The sequence below is a fragment of the Protopterus annectens genome, chromosome 16.part0, assembly GCF_019279795.1.
Source record: "Protopterus annectens isolate FY-2018-M chromosome 16.part0, PAN1.0, whole genome shotgun sequence".
NCBI lineage: Eukaryota > Metazoa > Chordata > Ceratodontiformes > Protopteridae > Protopterus > Protopterus annectens.
Genome location: NC_056750.1, coordinates 851885522 through 851903711, shown reverse-complemented (window position 1 = coordinate 851903711; position 18190 = coordinate 851885522). Strand labels below are relative to the sequence as shown.

General features: G+C 43.7%; 1 protein-coding gene across 1 annotated transcript in view; it reads left to right on the top strand.

The window, feature by feature from the left end:
- The window catches only part of RAB2B (RAB2B, member RAS oncogene family), a 1018409-nt gene that overhangs the window by 482769 nt on the left and 517450 nt on the right, over positions 1–18190 (top strand). The window contains exon 5 of the mRNA XM_044058254.1: positions 12149–12241. Within this exon, the coding sequence (XP_043914189.1) occupies positions 12149–12241 (93 nt within the window). The remainder of the gene's footprint in view (positions 1–12148; positions 12242–18190) is intronic.

Genomic DNA, 18190 nt, shown 5'->3' with positions numbered 1-18190 from the left:
AAAAGCTAAGTACCCCGTTGGGGACTCTTTCTTGCCTCAGCCGATGTCAGAAAAAGTAAATAATTGTTTAACTTGTGGGAAACAAATACCTCATAAGGATTTCCACTCTTACTGCCTTCCTTGCTTAGGCCCAGACCACGACGTATCAGTTTGTCTAGCCTGTGCTTCCTTCAACCGACGGACACTTAGACGTCGGTCGGAGTTTGCAGAGGAGTTTTTTGGTCCCGCTTTTGCTTACAAGATGCCGTCAGAGACTCCGACTTCACAATTGGCTAAAAAGCGTAAGGAAAAGGACCGACACTCGCGGTCCACGGTTTCGGCCGAAACCACGGTTAAGCCAACCGTGAGTGTCTCTGTTTCGGCCAAAACCGAGTCCTCGGTTCTACCTTCGGCCGAAAGCTTGCCTCCGATAGCCGAGGCCTCACAAAGCATGGCTGAATCCGCTACTGAACTTACTCCTACTGTAGCAGGCTCCCAGGATTTATCTGATACTATTCCTTTAGACATATCTACTCCTGCACGTGGAGCTGCTAGGCCCCCTGCATCTATGTCTATCAAGGCTTTTTCTAGGGCTAAAGCAGCTAAATCTTCTAAGGCCTTGCCTGCTAAAACCCCCTCACACAGGCCTACCTCCAGTTCCCAAATGCTCAGCTTGGCTGAGGATTTCATTTCTTTGATCAGGGGTTCCCAATCTCACCCAGACAGGGCCTCTCAACCCCCTCCAGAGAAGAGGCCTAGAGCAGAGCCCCCGGATCCTGTTTCTACAGACTATTCCTCGGATGATTCAGACAACACAGGTCCTCCAGAAGGCCCATATTCTCCTTATGAGGATTCCGATGCAGAAGACTCCATCCCTTCTGCCTCTCCTCCAGAGGAATTTTCTTTTGGGGAAACTTTACATGCTATGAGAGAGCATTTTCAATGGCAGGGCCAGGAATTTTCAGATTCAAGGAAAAGGCTAAGGACTTTTTTACATTTACCACAGCATAGGCCTTTAGCCATTCTTCCAGTACTCCCAGTTGTTGATGCTTATAATGATGCTTGTACTGCCCCTGACTCTATTCCTCCGGCCCCTGCCAAACCCGACAGATATTACAGGGTTCCGGACACACACTTTCACTTGTATAAGGCTCCTGTTGCAGATCCTGAAACCATTTCACAGGGCCCCAAAGCTGTAGCAGCTGCCTCTGCCAAAAAACCCCTCCCCTCTGAAAGAGAATCTAGAGCTTTAGAGAGATGGGGTAAAAAAGTTTATACTTCTGCTACTCTTTCGGCTAGGGCCTTAAACTGTCAATTCCACATGATTCAGTATCAGGAATTTTTGTTAGACCAGCTAAATAAAAAAACTGTCCTCTCCTGAACCCATAGACCGTAAGTCCCTTCAGGATTTGGTACATAACACTCAGCAGGTCAGTAATCATTCCTTAAAATGCGGCTATGATGCACTGGAGGCTTCCTTTAGATCAGCTATGACTGGAACAGTGATTAGAAGGCATGCATGGTTAAAAGAGCAATCCTTACCAGACCATGTAAAGTCAAAGCTTCTGGATGCTCCCATGGAGAAACAGTTTGTTTGGTTCCCCTGCACAGCAAGTGCTAAAAAAGGTGGAAGAAAAAGCAAAATCTGTCCAAACAGTCAAGGATTTCTTACAGGTCCAGCCACCGAGGTTTAGTAGAAACTGGCCTTCGAAGAATTGGTCCTTTCCAGATACCTCCAGAGCACAGAGAGGCAGAAATAGGCACCCAAGAGGCAGAGGTCAATCCAGAGGTGCCTACAGGGGGCGTCAGTGGCAGCCCAACAACCAGAGAGGTACTGTCACAGATCCAGCTACGACCACTCCAACAGGACAGACACAATGACTTGACTCTGATACCTCCTACCAGGGAACAACTGCAAGCACCCTTAGGCGGAAAGCTTGCCTTATTTTCCGTAAACTGGCATTACATTACAGGAGACAAATGGATTTTACAGACAATAGACAAAGGCTACAGGTTTCACTTCCACACTCTACCAAAAAAGAGAGGAATGCCAAACCTACCACCAAACCAAAAAACAAATGCTCTAGCACAAATGAACCACCTACTAAGGATGAGAGCTATAGAAAAGGTACCGCCTATGGAACAAGGGCAAGGATTTTACTCCAGACTTTTCCTGGTTCCAAGAAAAGAAAACCAATGGAGACCTATTCTCGACCTGTCCGCTCTGAACACATATATCGTTGTTCCAAAATTCAAAATGCTGACCCTACAGCAACTTCTTCCCATGCTGGGCAAGGAGTCTTGGCTGGTGACTCTAGATCTCAAGGAGGCATACCTGCACGTCCCTATACGACCAGATTGCAGAAGATACCTCAGATTTCTTGCAGGATCAGAGCATTATCAATTCTCAGCATTGCCCTTTGGCTTATCTACTGCGCCCAGAGTATTCACGAAATGCCTGGCATCAGTAATTGCTTATTGCAGGCTTCAGGGAATTCAAATTTACCCATACCTGGACGACTGCCTGATACAAGCGGACAACAAGACCAAATTAACAAAAGATTTGGAAAAGGTTATACAACTACTGCAAGCCCTGGGATACACAGTCAACATGAAAAAGTCAAGACTGGTACCATCCCAAAGGATAACATTCTTGGGTGCAGAACTGGACACAACAAAGCAAATGTCATTTCTCACAGCAGAAAAGCAAAAGCAACTACCACTCTATTTCATGGCATTAACAACGCAGAACCAGCTTACAGCAAGGAAAGTCCTGCAAGCCCTCGGATACATGGCATCCTGCATAATATTGATTCCACATGCCAGGCTACATATGAGGAAGTTGCAATGGTACCTAAGGAATTTATGGTCTCAACACAAGCACAGTCTAGAAACCCAGATTCCAATAATTCCATGCCTGAAACAAGAATTCCGGTGGTGGGCTCAGGCCTGTCAGCTGAACAGAGGTCTGCCCTTCCACAAACCTCTCCCAAGCCAGACCATCACCACGGACGCCTCAGACTTAGGCTGGGGGGCACACATGGTGGACATGTGTATACAAGGCCTATGGACACAAGACCAGCTGAGCCTGCATATCAATCAAAAAGAGATGCTGGCAGTGAAACAGGCACTTCAGGCATTCAGACCTTTTCTTCAACAGGGTCATTTACTGATAAGGACGGACAACACCACAGTCATGTGGTATATCAACAAACAGGGAGGCACACACTCATATCCTCTATGCCGGATGGCAATGGACCTATGGAATGTGGCCCTGAACCACAACATTCAACTCCAGGCCACATTTGTGCCAGGAAAAGAAAATGCTCTAGCAGACACCTTAAGCAGAACTACCACGGATGCCCACGAATGGATGCTGCATCGAGACATCTTCAAAACCATTACAAAGAAATGGGGACTACCAGAAATAGACCTGTTCGCATCCCCACACAACCACCAATTGAGGAAATTCTGCACAAGGTCATACCACCCTCTGGCTTGGAAGGTGGACTCCCTATCCTTCAGTTGGGAAAACCTGACAGCATATGCATTCCCACCTCTTCCTTTGATGCACAAAGTGCTACTGAAGATCAAAGAAGATCACCCAAGGATCATCCTGATTGCTCCAGACTGGCCGAGGCAGCATTGGTACCCGCTACTGAGAAGTATGTCTCGGACACACGCATGGCCTCTACCTCTGGTTCCTTTACTGCTAACACAGAACAACTACAAGATCCTACATCCAAACTTGAAAACACTGCAGCTAGCTGCTTGGAATATTACATAAAGCAAAATAACCCAGACTTATCTCAGCGGGTTAAAGACATTATCCTGGAGGCTCGCAGACCCTCCACAAGGAAGACTTATTCAGCCAAATGGAAAAGATACCTCATTTGGAGTACAGCAAAAGGAGAAAATGTATCACTAGCAAACATAGCTAACATCCTGGAATACTTAGCAGAACTTTTCCACAATGGCCTGTCTTACTCCTCCATTAAGATTCATGCATCAGCAATTTCAGCAGAATACAACATGGATCCTCCAGTCTTCTCTCATCCTCTACTCAGGCAGTTTCTGAGAGGAATTAAAAATGTAAAGCCTCCAAGGAAGCCACCTTTGCCTACATGGGACCTTAACTTTGTGCTGGAAAAGTTAACACTCCCCCCTTTCGAATCAGCAGCAACAGCAGAATTACAGTTCTTATCTTGGAAAACTGCTTTCCTGCTTGCAATCACTTCGGCAAGAAGGGTTTCTGAACTACAGGCATTAATGGCAGTACAGCCCTTCCTTAATTTCCATCAGGATAGAGTGTCCTTGAGAACTAATCCTACTTTTCTGCCAAAAGTGGTCTCCAGGGTATCATTGAACCAATCAATCCACCTGCCAACATTCTTCCCCAACCCACAGAACAGGGGGGAAAGACTATGTGCACAGGCAATTGCGCTATTATCTGGACAGAACCAAAACCAACAGAAAGACTGACCAGCTTCTGGTAGCGTATGCAACAGGAATGGAAGGAAAAGCAATTTCAAAACAGACAATCTCAAAATGGATAGGAAATTGCATTAGATTTTGTTACTCTTTTCATGGAAAGACAACTCCAGAAAACATCAGACCTCACTCCACAAGAGCTACAGCCACTACTACAGCTTTCCTACGAGGAGTGGCTACCAAAGACATTTTAGAAGCTGCTACTTGGAGCTCCGTGCATACATTTGCCAAGCATTATAATCTACCTTTATACTCCAGATCCCGAGCAGGTTTTGCAACTGCTGTTTTGCAAGGGATCTTAGCTACACCATAAGCATCTTAGTGCCTCCACCCCCAGTTTGGCTATGGTATTCTACCCATTTGTTAGGACTGCAGATGCATCCTTGAAGGACATAGTACAGTTTTGTACCTACCATAAATGTAGATGTCCGAGAGGTATGCATCTGCAGTCAGGATTACCCACCCTCCTTCCCCTCTGTGGTACTCCTAGGGTATTTGCCCATCTTATAGCTAGCTGGGGGAATTTATTATGGTGTATTTGTTTGTATATATGTATATACATGCTTATTTTGTTTGCTCTCTACTGTTTGGAAATATTTGCATTTATCTAAATTTAGCCTTCCTAGAGGGCACCTGGCATCTGGGGCAAGAAACACTGAGAAAAATGGCGTCGGCTGATGCCTTTATACCCAATAAACAGCAGCTATGACGTCGGGTGAAGTGCGACATCAGCCGAAGCCAGACCCAGACTTTGGAATCCGGCCGACCGAAGGGCTGCCTGAGGCAGGACAACCCATTTGTTAGGACTGCAGATGCATACCTCTCGGACATCTACATTTATGGTAGGTACAAAACTGTACTTTCTCTATGTCCAAGGATTTGAAACATTAGGGTTTCAAAAAATGTGACTCATGCTGCCAAAAGATGTCCCTTATGGATGGGCACACAAGTTGTTTAAATTGTTTAGAACCTCTTCACCTGCAGAACTCGTGCTGCATCTGCCATGCCTTTAGTTCACGAGTCCTGCAGAGAAGAACCACGCTAATCTTGAGAGGTTTGTTGAAGAGCCCCTTTGATGCTGCCATGGAGGGGACTTCACCATCTACAAAATCAGACAAAGTCAAGCCTTCATCCTCTTCGGCTCTGAGCTCGGACCCGTCTAAGAACAAGGATAAACCACAAGCTAAGTCAGACCTGGCTTTTGGTTCTGACAAGACATCTTCACCCTACGGCTCCATCTGTGTTTTCAGAGCCAGTAAGGTCCCAGAAGCGTTCCAGGTCTCCTGCCTTGGAACTGGTGTGGTCTGCTCCACAGTCTCCATTATTACAATCTGTGGCGGGCAGTCACAGCTCTTCAACCCAACCAATTCTTGTCGGTCATCCAGGAGCCTCTCGGAGAGGGTGGTAAAGAGGCTTCTTAGGACACCAGCATTAGCCAAAATACTTTTGGGCCCATCCCAGACGGAAATGGTGCCAACAGCCCAAACACCTGTCTCGATTTCTCCTCCCAGTCCTCTGAGTTCAGAGCCGGAGTGTATGGCAGTTGTAGTGGTGGAACCGTCTGTTCCAGTAAACCTCCTCTGGTCTTTCAGTTCCAACTACTGTTCCAATTTCCTCGATGCCCCCTTCTATCAAGGGATCTGGGGGCTGATGCTACCTCATCGGCTCCGAGGGGGGACAGTGGCATCGGACCCTTGTCCGACCCTACTCTCCCTCTGAGCTTCAGCGCAGGTCAGCTCGCTCCTACATTAGCCTCTGAGCCATCGCCCTCAGTTTGGCAGAAATCTTCTGCTGCTTCGGAGCCGGAGATTCTTTCAGGTCTGACTGCGATACCTTCGAAGTGGTGAGCGTGCTGTCTGCTGAGACAGCTCTATCCTCGGCTCCATTGGCTCCTTTGTCCTTGGTGCCGGTGTCTGCCTCTGAACCTCCCCACCGCCCCAAGCTTAGGGAACCCATGCTCCAGGACACCCCATTGGACGATCCCACTTTGTCCGAAACCTCCCCTGAGCATCCCTTGGAGGAGGTCCCTCAGAAGAGAACTTGCAGGAGGAAGCATGTGGACTCCCCTGAGTCCTTCACATCAGACACAGACTTGGATGACTCAGAAGGGTCCACACGGTCCCTGTCTGAAGATGTCTCTTTTTCAGACATCTTAGAAATTCTTAGAGGGGTGACTGGAAGTCCCTTGCCCTTTCTGAAGGCTAATCAGTGGAAGTGGATGCATTTTGTTCCCGACCTTCCACCTCTTGGTTATTTCTTCCTTTCGAGCCATTATTGCATGTAGTGAGTAGGAAGTCTCGGAGCTCTCCAGACATGATGAAACCAGTTCCGCGGAGGCCCAATAAATTAATTACAGTCCCCGAAGACAGGCTCTTCTTATCTAAAGGTGTTCCCGTTGATGCTGTGGTGGTGGCAGCAGCCACCAAGAAGGAATTAGCAGAAACTTCATCTGTCCATCCACCGAATAGAGCCCCATACGATGGACAGATACAGGAAGCGTACGTTTTCTTCAGCGACCTTTACACTCAGGGCAATTAACTATTTGTCCTACTTTACAAGGCTTCAAAGGGTTCTCCTCAAGGAGGTAGGAGCTACGTTACAGGATCCTACAGCTACGGGGAGCCTCAGACAAGGCAGCTTTTCAGCTCGCGACCTTGACTTCAGTGGTTAACACCTCCATGTGGCTCATTTCATATGCAGCCAATGGGGCGAGCAGGGCAGCAGGCACAGTGGGTAGCCTTACGCAGACACTTCTGGATGCACCTTTGTTATTTTGCAGAGCCCTTCAAGTCTTCCTTTACCAATGCCCCGTTTGACGGCTCATCCCTGTTCGGGCCTCAGGTAAAAGTCACTCTTACCAGGTGTGAACAGAATGGCAAAACTCTCTCTGCTGTGGGAGCTAAGCCCTATCCTAAAGGCCAGAAGAGTGGGAAAATGTGGTTCCGGAAATCCCATGGAGCTTTGCCTGACACACTGGGAGAATTTTCCCCCGGGGCAGAGGGGGAAATAACTGAAGACTTTGACCTCATAGCAGTGGGAGGTCTGCAGAACCAGGGTGACAGAGATACCTTCTCTGGTAGGCCCTTCCAGCGCTCTTGAAGGGAGGCCCGACTGTCCGACTCCGGAGACAGTTGGGTGGAGATTATCCTTGTACCCAAAAGCCTAGCAGACAATCACAGAAGATATGGGTACTGTCCATAATATCCGAAGGTTACAATATCACCTTCTCACTACTTCCCCTACTAAAAAGGCAATACTCTATCCCAGATGTTCCACCCAGTTTTTGGGATCAAGCAAACCTAGAGGTTCAAAGGTTGCTAAGAAAGTCATCCAGGAAGTCCCCGCAGACCAAATCAGATCTCCAAATCAGATCTGGAACTTGCTCAAGGTTCTTTTTAGTTCCAAAGAAAACAGGGTACTGGAGACCCATTTTGGATCTCAGGAGGCTTAACAAGTCAGTTAAGAAAACAAAGTTCTGGTTGGTAACACTGCAGTCCATTCTTCCCTTTCTGGGACAGGACAATTGGATATGCTTTATCGATCTCCAGGATGTGTACTACCATATAAAAATAGACAAACAGTCAAGGAGATATCTACGCTTCCAGCTGGGAGCCAGTCACTGTCAGTTCAGAGCTCTGGTCTCACCACAGCTCCCAGGGTGTTCAAATGCATGGCAGTCGTTGCGGCTCACTTGAGGAGTCAAGGATTCCGGGTGTTTCTATATCTAGATTGGCTCCTTACTGCCACCACCGAGCATCAACTAATCAGGGCAAGGGAGTACACAGTCCGCTGTTGTTCTCAACTCGGGATCACCAGAAACTATGAAAAATCTGCCTTGTTGCCTTGTCAATATGTTACCTTTATCGGGCAGATTTAGACACAAGGGCCATGATAGCAAAGCTGCCTCAAGAAAGAGCATTAAAAATCTGTTGCCAAGTTGTCATACTGTTCACACAAATGAGGATTCAAGCAAGGTTTGTCCTCAAGGTCCTGGGTTCTATGGCGGCGGCAATCATTCTGGTCCCTATGGCTCACTTCCACATGAGAATTCTACAGTGGCTTCTGTTTGCACAATGGTCATTCCAGGATTTATCCATGTCACGTCAGATTGTGATCACGGAATCCTGCAAAAGGGATCTGGAGTGGTGTCTTCACTCCCCTATGGTGACAATAGGCAGGCCATTTCTACCTCCCCCAACCTGTAGCCAATGACCACAGAACGGTTGCTTCCCAGACTGTTCAAGGGACTTGGCAGGAACACAAGTAACACTTGCACATCAATGTCCTGGAGATAAGAGCAGTGCTCCTGGTGTTGCAAGCACTTCAGGATTCACTACCTGTAGGGTCTATAGCAATTCAAATAGGACAATATGTTGGTAGTATGGTACTTCAACAAACTGGGTGGAACTAGGTCTTACCCCTTGTGTCGAGAGGTGCTACGAGTTTGGCAGTGGGCGATGTCTTCCCACCGCTTTCTGGTTGCAGTGCACATCCCAGGGAAATCCAACATGATAGTGGACAAGCTCAGCTGGGCTATCTTGATGTCCCACAAGTGGTCGTGAAGCAGAAAGTTCCGGACTTTATCTTTCGCAAATGGGGCCAGCCATGATGCGATCTGTTTACCAGTCTCCTCAACCACAAATGCAGCAGCTACCTTGCCCTAGTCCCACCGCTGGGACAGTCGGCCAGGGACGAACTTGTTCATGCTTGGCCCCCGGGACTGCTTTACGCCTTTCCACCTGATCCCTCAGATTCTTCAGAAAGCACAGTCATTGGGTTGCAACTTAATTCTCATTGCCCCTTACTGGCCTCAGATATGGTTCCCACTCCTTTGGTCTTACCTGTAAGGGGAGCCTTGGATCCTAGACCCAGTGCCAGATCTTTTGAGACATCAGTCCTGGGGCTCTCCATCCTTCCGTTCAAGCTCAAAGCATGGGTTCTGCACTTCCGGTCTTAGCCAGGCTTCCCGATGTTTCTCCAGCAGTTCAGCACATTTTGATTTCCTCCCATAAGCCCACTACTAGGAGACCTCATGCTATTAAATGGAAGAGGTTCTCTTGTTGGGCAGGCAAAAATCAGGTTGATCCCTTTACTGATCTCATTTCAAAGATTCTTGAATTTCTCGCTGAAAGCTTTGACCGAGGAGCAGCTGCAGCTACTATCTGAGTTTAGTTAGCTGCCATTTCAAATTTCCATATGGGAGAAATGGGTTCCAATATGTCCCATAGGTTACGCAAGGCATTCCTAAGAGGTACTACCCTATTAAGACCGCCAATAAGAGAACCTCTTCCCCCCGGAATCTAAATTTAGTTTTAGACGCTCTGATTCTTCCTCCCTTCAAACCATCTGCTTCCTGTCCACTCAAATTTCTGACTTTGGAAGACCCTTTTTCTTGGTTGCAATTACCTCAGCTAGATGTGTCTCAGAATTACAGGCCTTATCTATACGTCCCCATTACTTGATTTTCCATAAAGATCAAGTTTCTCTCAGAACCAACCCTTCATTCTTACCCAAGGCATGTTCTGACTACAATCTGAATCAATCTATAGAGCTTCCTGTGTTCTTCCCCAGCCATGGCAACAAGGCAGAGTATAAGCTTCATCAATTGGACGTACATAGACCGTTGCGTTTCTATTTATACAGGACCAAGGAATTTAGAATGTCTGATCAGTTCATATCCTTTGCAGACAATAAGAGGTTGTGCGGTCTCAAAGGTGACTTTATCAAAGTGGCGTTCACACACTATAAAGCATGTCTATGAGTTGCATAAACAAAAACTTACAGGGAAAATTCAAGGGCACTCAACAAGGGCTTTGTCTACCTCTGTTGCCTTTCAGCCCAGATTGCATTTGGATTTGATCTGTGCAGCAGCTACATGGGCTAATCCTCATATCTTTATCACTCATTACAAAGTAGATGTGGCCTCCTGGAACAGGGCATCCTTTGGTTCCTGGGTCCTGAAGAGTTTTCTCCAGTGAGCAACCCAAGAATCAGGTGCTAGTGACACTATCCCAAACAACAAGAATGAAAGCGAGATATGGACAACATAACATAAAGAAGTTATGTACTCACCATAACATTCCATGTTTGTTGTCCTTGATCTCGCCTTCCTTCTTGGGTCCCTCCCTCCTTCCTTCCCCCTTCCTGGAGGATCAAGAGGAATCCCTTGTTTTATTGGCTGGGTTTCCTTTATACCATACCTTATGGTTTAGTCTGTCTCCTACTATTACTATTGTGGACGGATCACGCCTTTATTATGTAGGTGTCATCTGATATGTAAAGTACATCTCTTGTCTTTTTATATGGTCTAGTGTTGGGTTATCACAAATGAGATCTGGGTAGCTACTGCTAAGCATGCTGGGATAGGGGCTAGCCTCGAGCCAGTAAAAGCTCTCGAGCTATAGTATACGGCCGAGTTGGAGCCGAGGATCGACTTCGAACCCAAACAGATCTCAAACAGCAAGAAGGAAGGCGAGATCAAGGACAACAAACATGGAATGTTATAACTTTATGTACTGAGTTCGCTCATTTCTTGAGATAGTCTGCTGTTCAATGTGGTTTTCTCTGTCTGTTTTACCAAAGGTGCTTTTCACTGGCTGTTTTACTGAAAGAAGGAGTTTTCTGAAACTTTCATTCAGCCTACACACACCCTATGACACTAAGTGGACTTTTTCTTGTTTAGCAGTAGAATTTGCCTGGCCTGTTCATGTCATCTTTCCCACTCATGGTTCCATTGACTCAGAGATGCTTTGCTTTTACTAGTAAACCAGAGTGACTGTGATTATTGTTTTAATCTGTCTGACTCTGTGATTGCATATTATGGTGTCAGGTCATGAACTGATGCACTGATAAAGTTTTTGCTTTTTTCGTTACATTTCTTGTTTGTTGATACCTGATTAACATTTTTTTTTTATTTGGTTGACTGTGTATCCCAGTGTTTACTGCTTGCAGTTCCCCATATTCTTAGCAGTTGTGTGGGGACTTCTGTTGATACTGAAGATAATCACCGTTTTAATTTTACCAAGAATTTAGCCCGTGTTCCGGCAAGGGGCATCGGGTGCTGATTTATCGGAACATGGGCTAAATTGCCATCTCTGCTTGTAAGGGTCTCTGGGCCAATAACCTGGTAACGTCCTGTGGATCGCCGTAATCTGTTAGGCATATCCTTTGATTAGTCCTAAAGAGTTTTTCATTAATTTTTATATAAGGAATCCTTTGTAAAAGCAAAACTCTGAGCTAATGCATACTGCAATGTTTGTTATAGGACAGATTTTTCCCCTAACTGTGGTTTTTGTAGCTTGTTGGCTTACTGGGAAATAAGCACTCTCTAATGATTTTTCTTTGTTGAATACCTCTTCCATTTTTTTAATCGGGTTGTGGAATTCTTCAGGTGTGTTTTTTGGTATGTGGAGGGGGAAAAAGCTACCAAGTGGTACAACTGCATTTCCCTGAGAGTTACCTTTACCCAGATTTTCATCTTGAGTGCCATTTTAGTTTTAATAAGCAATGTGTTATACAAAATAATGTTTTGCCTTGCTTGGCGTCTGTGACCTGTGACTTTTACGTCTAGTACCCCTTGGTGCTCCTACTCGAATTAGTCCTATTTAATGGGTGCATGTGTTTCGGGATGGCTTGCATATTAAATTTCCCATACTATAAACTTGTCTTTTGATTTCAGACGAGACACATTTAACCATTTAACTTCTTGGTTGGAAGATGCCAGGCAACATTCCAGTTCTAACATGGTGATAATGCTGATTGGAAATAAAAGGTAATTTCTTTTGTTTTTATTTATTAAGATTGTGTACTTGTAAATTGTATGTTTGTTTGTCTGCCGCTTTTGCTTTATGGATTGTTGCGTTACATTAAAGGAGACAATGTACTATTTTTAGTCCACATTTAGGTGCATTTAATGTTGGACATCCTCCTGCAATTCCTTCTTTCTTTTCTCCACTTGTCATTCATGCTTGAGTTTCTGTCTAGATTTCTTCTTCAACACCCATTGCAGCCATCCATTCTACAGGGCCACAGACTACTGTGTGAAGGAATAGTTTCAAGTGTGTAGGGAATATTTGATCCCTGTGAACAGCTGCCTGTGTCCACTTGTTTTCTGTCCATATTAACTCTGTTACATTGTCCTGTGCATCCATATAATGTCTCTGTTTCTTGTGGTGTGTTATGAGAACAGCTACATCATCTCAGTGCACACCACATTTATCTTCCATCTTACTCTACCTTTCAGCAGCCTGAGTCCCTTTCTTGTATGGTCTTGAGTACTGCACACATTACTGAATGTGTACCCCGGTCAGGGCACAGTAGACATCTGAATCTTTATTGCCTTGTTTGTAAAGTTTGTTGTTGTGCTGTCTGTTTGCGGCTACCACTGTCCTCTCACTCTGCTTCTGGTGGTTCATTTATTTACTTCTCCTGTCTCTCACGTCTACTCCACTTATGTGTAGCTATACTTATTGTCACTCCACTTATGTCTAGCTGTACTTATTGTCACTCCACTTATGTCTAGCTGTACTTATTGTCACTCCACCTATGTCTAGCTGTACTTATTGTCACTCCACCTATGTCTAGCTGTACTTATTGTCACTCCACCTATGTCTAGCTGTACTTATTGTCACTCCAATATGTCTAGCTGTACTTATTGTCACTCCACCTATGTCTAGCTGTACTTATTGTCACTCCACCTATGTCTAGCTGTACTTATTGTCACTCCACGTATGTCTAGCTATACTTATTGTCACTCCACGTATGTCTAGCTGTACTTATTGCCACTCCACTTATGTCTAGCTGTACTTATTGTCACTCTCTCCTCCCTTCTTGTCTTCCTTATCCACTGTATTAATGTTCCACTCTCACTCACTTATAACATGTCGACACGTTTCAGTGCTACTTATGTTTATTTTGTTTTACTGATGTTCTGCATGTCCTATGTGTATTAATATAGCTAGTAATCTATGTATTTACAGTATAATGTAATGCAGTGTAATTTTCACCCAGATATATATATGTATCGTGTTCTTACATTTGTAGAGTTTTTCTCCCAGGCCTCCACTGAAAATGGATGCAATTATCCAGTCGTACTTTCCCTGTCAAAAAAATAAATGCAAGAGCTATAACTATATATCCCTTTCCTTGCCTTTTGCCTTAAGTTCCAACCTCACCTTACAATACCTGAGACTAGGACTGCTACGACCAAACTACATTGCTTTCTGTTTGCTCTGTACCTTAGGAACCACCTTTCTGCACACTTGGTTAGCTTCTTTATGTTGTTTCTCTGTGGCGTCCACTGCTGCACATATCTTTGTCATTCATAAAGAGGGCTGAAATGGTTTTGTATCCCCTGAGCTGGTTTTATATTGTTTTAGATGCATTTGAAACATACATTAAAGACTACAAGACCCAGGACTTGACCCCTTGCTGTAATCCACTGCTCACTTGGCTTGTTCCAGCTATCCTTGCAGATGCTTACTACTTCCTCCTGTTTTTTAAGTGCCACAGCCCAAGTTCTTCATTGAACCCTTCCCCTATTTCCGTCCGTTTACCTGACAAGACCAAATCAGAGAGAGAGAGAGATTACCCTAAGAAGTTTTTCACCCATTTTTATGTGCACTGGGACACACATGTCTTCACCATCAGTCATTGGTTTTGGGCAAGGGGTATAATGCAAATAAACTCAGACTGACCTCAACCTACACAGATTTCCGACTGTTTGTATACATATCCAACATGGATTTAATTCATTTAAGAGGTTTTGTCCACTTGGTGTGTTTAGTAATAATTTTCCAGTTTGTGACATTGCTGAAACCAAACAGTTTTGGACTTTATTACTCTTACAGCTAATACAAGTCTGACTGAGCTGCAGCTTAGATTTGTTGTTAGTAGGACTGTTTTAAATACATTCAATGCAGGACCTAAGTTGTCTTGGCATCAGTGGAAAAGGCTGCAATTCTGAATCCTGTGAACTCACTTTTAGTACATCTATTATTTAAAATCAAAATTAATATCTTCAAGTCAAGACTTCTATGGAGTAATCATGTCATTGATACTTGGAATTGTACAAATGAAGTATTACTCATAAGGTGATTGCACATTGATCAGCAAGTTGATGAGAGATCTCCCACTGTAAAAACTGAGAGTCGGGGGGGGGGGGCAGTAAAAGTTATGAGTTTGGGTAAAAGTCAATTACCCCAGGTTAGTAGTTACACTACCTGGATGTTCAATAAAATGTAGTTTGAGTTTCAGTTTTGGTACAAGGTGTGGAAATGGCTTCCAGTAGGTTAGAAGGAAGTCCGTGAGATGCACTCACGGGTGTTTATATATTAAGTAATTAAGTATTTTAACTTATTTTAAAATTAAATAAAAGGCTGGGACAAAATAAGCTTTGGCTTAGCTATTCAAATGAGCTTATAAAATTGAAAAGAAATCAGAGGCTGAAATTATAATAAGGCTGGTTGCGACGAATGCTTCTTAAGAACTGTTAGAAAAATAATGGAGTTAGAAGACAAAAGCGCACAGAGAAAACCTGAAAATGTTGGCTACACAACTTGAAGGAACTGATTGCATTAATTTTATGAAAATCAAAATAAAAACTCCAAAGGTACCAAATCGTCCGCTAAGTAATCCAAGGCACCCAAGAAACATAGCCAGCCACTGATGAACCAAATTCACAACTTTATTCAGGCAAAATAAAACGAAACATAAATGCTCTCTATGAACCCTACATTTTCGTTTCAGCCTTCATCGGATGTAAATTGCTTCTCTCGAAGCGAAATGAAAAACGTATGGTTCATAGAGAGCTTATGTTTTGTTTTATTTTGGCTGAATAAAGTGAATTTGGTTTATCAGTGGCTGGCTACATTTCCTGGGTGCCTTGGATTACCTTTATGAAAGTACAGGTAAGCTACGGGACTGATATTCTAAAGTAGGATTTGCTCATTGAAGGGGCACGTCATATGTATGCTCCAAATCTGGTCATGAGAAACCAGTCAAGACCTGTATTACCTGTATTATTGATGCAATCAAACCAACAGAAAGAATTGCTCCTGACATATTGTCACAGAATGGAAAAGTATCAAAAATTACGGACAGAAGTGCTTGTAGAGAATAATTATTCATCATATACCAAACAGAAGAAGAGCAATTTTTTCCCAGAAGTCATGGAATGTTGAGAGGCTGGTGCGAGATTGCAAGCAGAAGAGGACTTTGCTTTTCATTCTTCTGACAATAGCAAAGTCCATAGAGAGAGACAGAGAATTTGCCATTGAAACCTTTTCCATTGCCCCAAAAGAAAAATGCTTGACAGCAAAGAGTTGACTTGGATAATCAGGAGTGTCTTGGGTTTGAACCAGAAATTGTTTTTTAGGGGATAGAAAGGATCAGGTAGAAGGCCAGCAGCATTGTGCAGTTAGTTCATAGGGGATTGCAAAGCAGAAATCCCATTAAATATAAAAATAGATGTCAAATGTGGCTTTGGAAGAAGTGGCTGCAAGACTGGAATTTATTTCTTTTTTGACTAGGGCACTGAAGGGACTGAAGTAACTAAGTAAAAGAGTTTGTTTTTATTAACGTGTATACACATTTCATTATGCAGTTTATAGGTTACTGTAAAACTGTATTTTAAATGCACAGTGGGTGAGTCTTAGTGACTGCTTATGTAACAAGGTAAGAAAGGCTGGATAGAAGCAAGTTTAAAGTTTATATAATGTGATCTTAGGCTGCTGGGATGGGGGATGTAAAAGTGTATTGATTACATATTTTGTGTAGAATTAAGGTAATAGTATGAGCTGCTGCGTAGAGAGCTATAGCTCGGAATCTGAGAATGATTTTTGGTTATGTCATAGAGATGTTGCAGGTTATTAGTGGCACATATAAGTGCTGTGTCATCTGCATATTGGATAGTTGAAGCCAGTGGGGTAGCACTATGGAGGTTTTGTAACAAAAAAAAAAAAAATAGTGGAGTAGTGGTCCAAGAACTGAGCCGTAAGGTACTCCTAGTGTGATGGGAAGAGGGGGGATAGAACATTAAGCCATTTTACAGATTGTTGCTGGTCCTGTAGATAGCTTCGGAACCATTAAAGTGTAGAGGGGCTGAGGTTCAATTTGGAGAGTGTATTTAAAAGTTTGGGATGGGAAACCGTATCAAAGGCCTTGGACATGTCTAGAAAGACAGCAGAGACTATTTTACCATTGTTCTGAGTTGGTTGTTGGTATTGTTGAAACTGAGGAATGCAATTGTGGTACTATGATGGGGCCTGAAACCATGTTGACATGTTGCTAGCATGTTGAAGGTAAGTTTAATGAATCAGATGGGAGTAGAGACATCCTTTCAGGAGTTTAGATAGTGGAGAGAGAATAGCGATCAGTCTGTAGTTGGTCAGCTCTGTGGAATTTCTGCTTTTGTGTATGGGGATAATGTCTGCGATTTTCCATATTGCTGGGACATGTTCTGCAATGGACCTGTTAGTAAGGATCGACACTGGATAAGATACGTAAATTATAAGTTGCCCAGTCTATATTAAAGTCAACCGTAATGATAGTTTTTTGGGCTATGAAATTTGATGTAGACTGGATGGTGTGCTCTGTAGTGGATATGCTATTTCCAGGTGGAACATGGGTAGCTGTAATGGATATGGATTTGTTTTGGTTAAGTTGAAGTTTAGTTGCTAGTTTTAAATATTTGACTGATAACTTGTCAGCTGTTGAGGGTTATGAGCTTTTTCAGTAGTTTCTTAATGGTAGCTGTGGGAACAGGCTGAAAGGAGAAGCAGTTTGTGTTAATATTGAGAGGTTTGAAGGCTACTGATGGTTCTGTGAAGTTACTTTTAATTAGAGATAGTACACTTTCAGTGAAGTATATTGAATTTTTCTGTAACAGCGGTAGGAGAGTATGGTAAGTTGGGAGGAAGGAGTAGTGGAATGTCCTGGGTGGAGAACGGCATTTATGGTATTACAAACTTTTTTGGGGGTATGCTGGTGTTTATGTTGCAGGTTATAGTAGAAATTCTTTTTATCTAGGTTAATTTGGTGTTTAGCCTTGTTTCTAATTTGCTGGAATATGATGCAGTTGATTTGGGTTTTACAGGTGAGCCGTGTTTGCCAAGCTTAGTCTCTTCCTAAGGAGCACTCTGGTGTCATTACTTAGCCATTGTGTTTGTGTGTGTGTGTGTGTCTTTAATATGAATTGACCTGGGGGGGCGATTTTGTTTAGAATTTCAAGGAAGGTACTGTTGAAATCTACTGCAGCATCAAGGGGCAGGTTTTTTTAGTAGAGACCCATTGCATTTTTTTAGGGTATTAAGTCTTGGGTGGGGTTGGGGTTTAAAATTTTTTTTTTTTTTACTGCGGATTTGGCGGAAGGTGGTGAGCTTGACAGTATTGATGTTTTTTCTCAATAGATAGGTTGGCATATGGTCACTACGGCTGTCTGGTAAGCAGCCACTAATCTGATAATCCTGAGGTTTGTTGATTAATGTCCAATCCAGTATAGAGTGACAGTTGGAGTTTTTATCTATCCGTGTAGGAGCTTGAATGAGCTGTGTGAAGCCATAGAAATTGATGTGATTGCTAGAGTTATGTAAATTATAAGTTGTTCAGTCTATATTAAAGTCAACCATAATGATAGTTTTTTGGGCTATGAAATTTGATGTAGACTGGATGGTGTGCTCTGTAGTGGATATGCTATTTCCGGGTGGAACATGGGTAGCTGTAA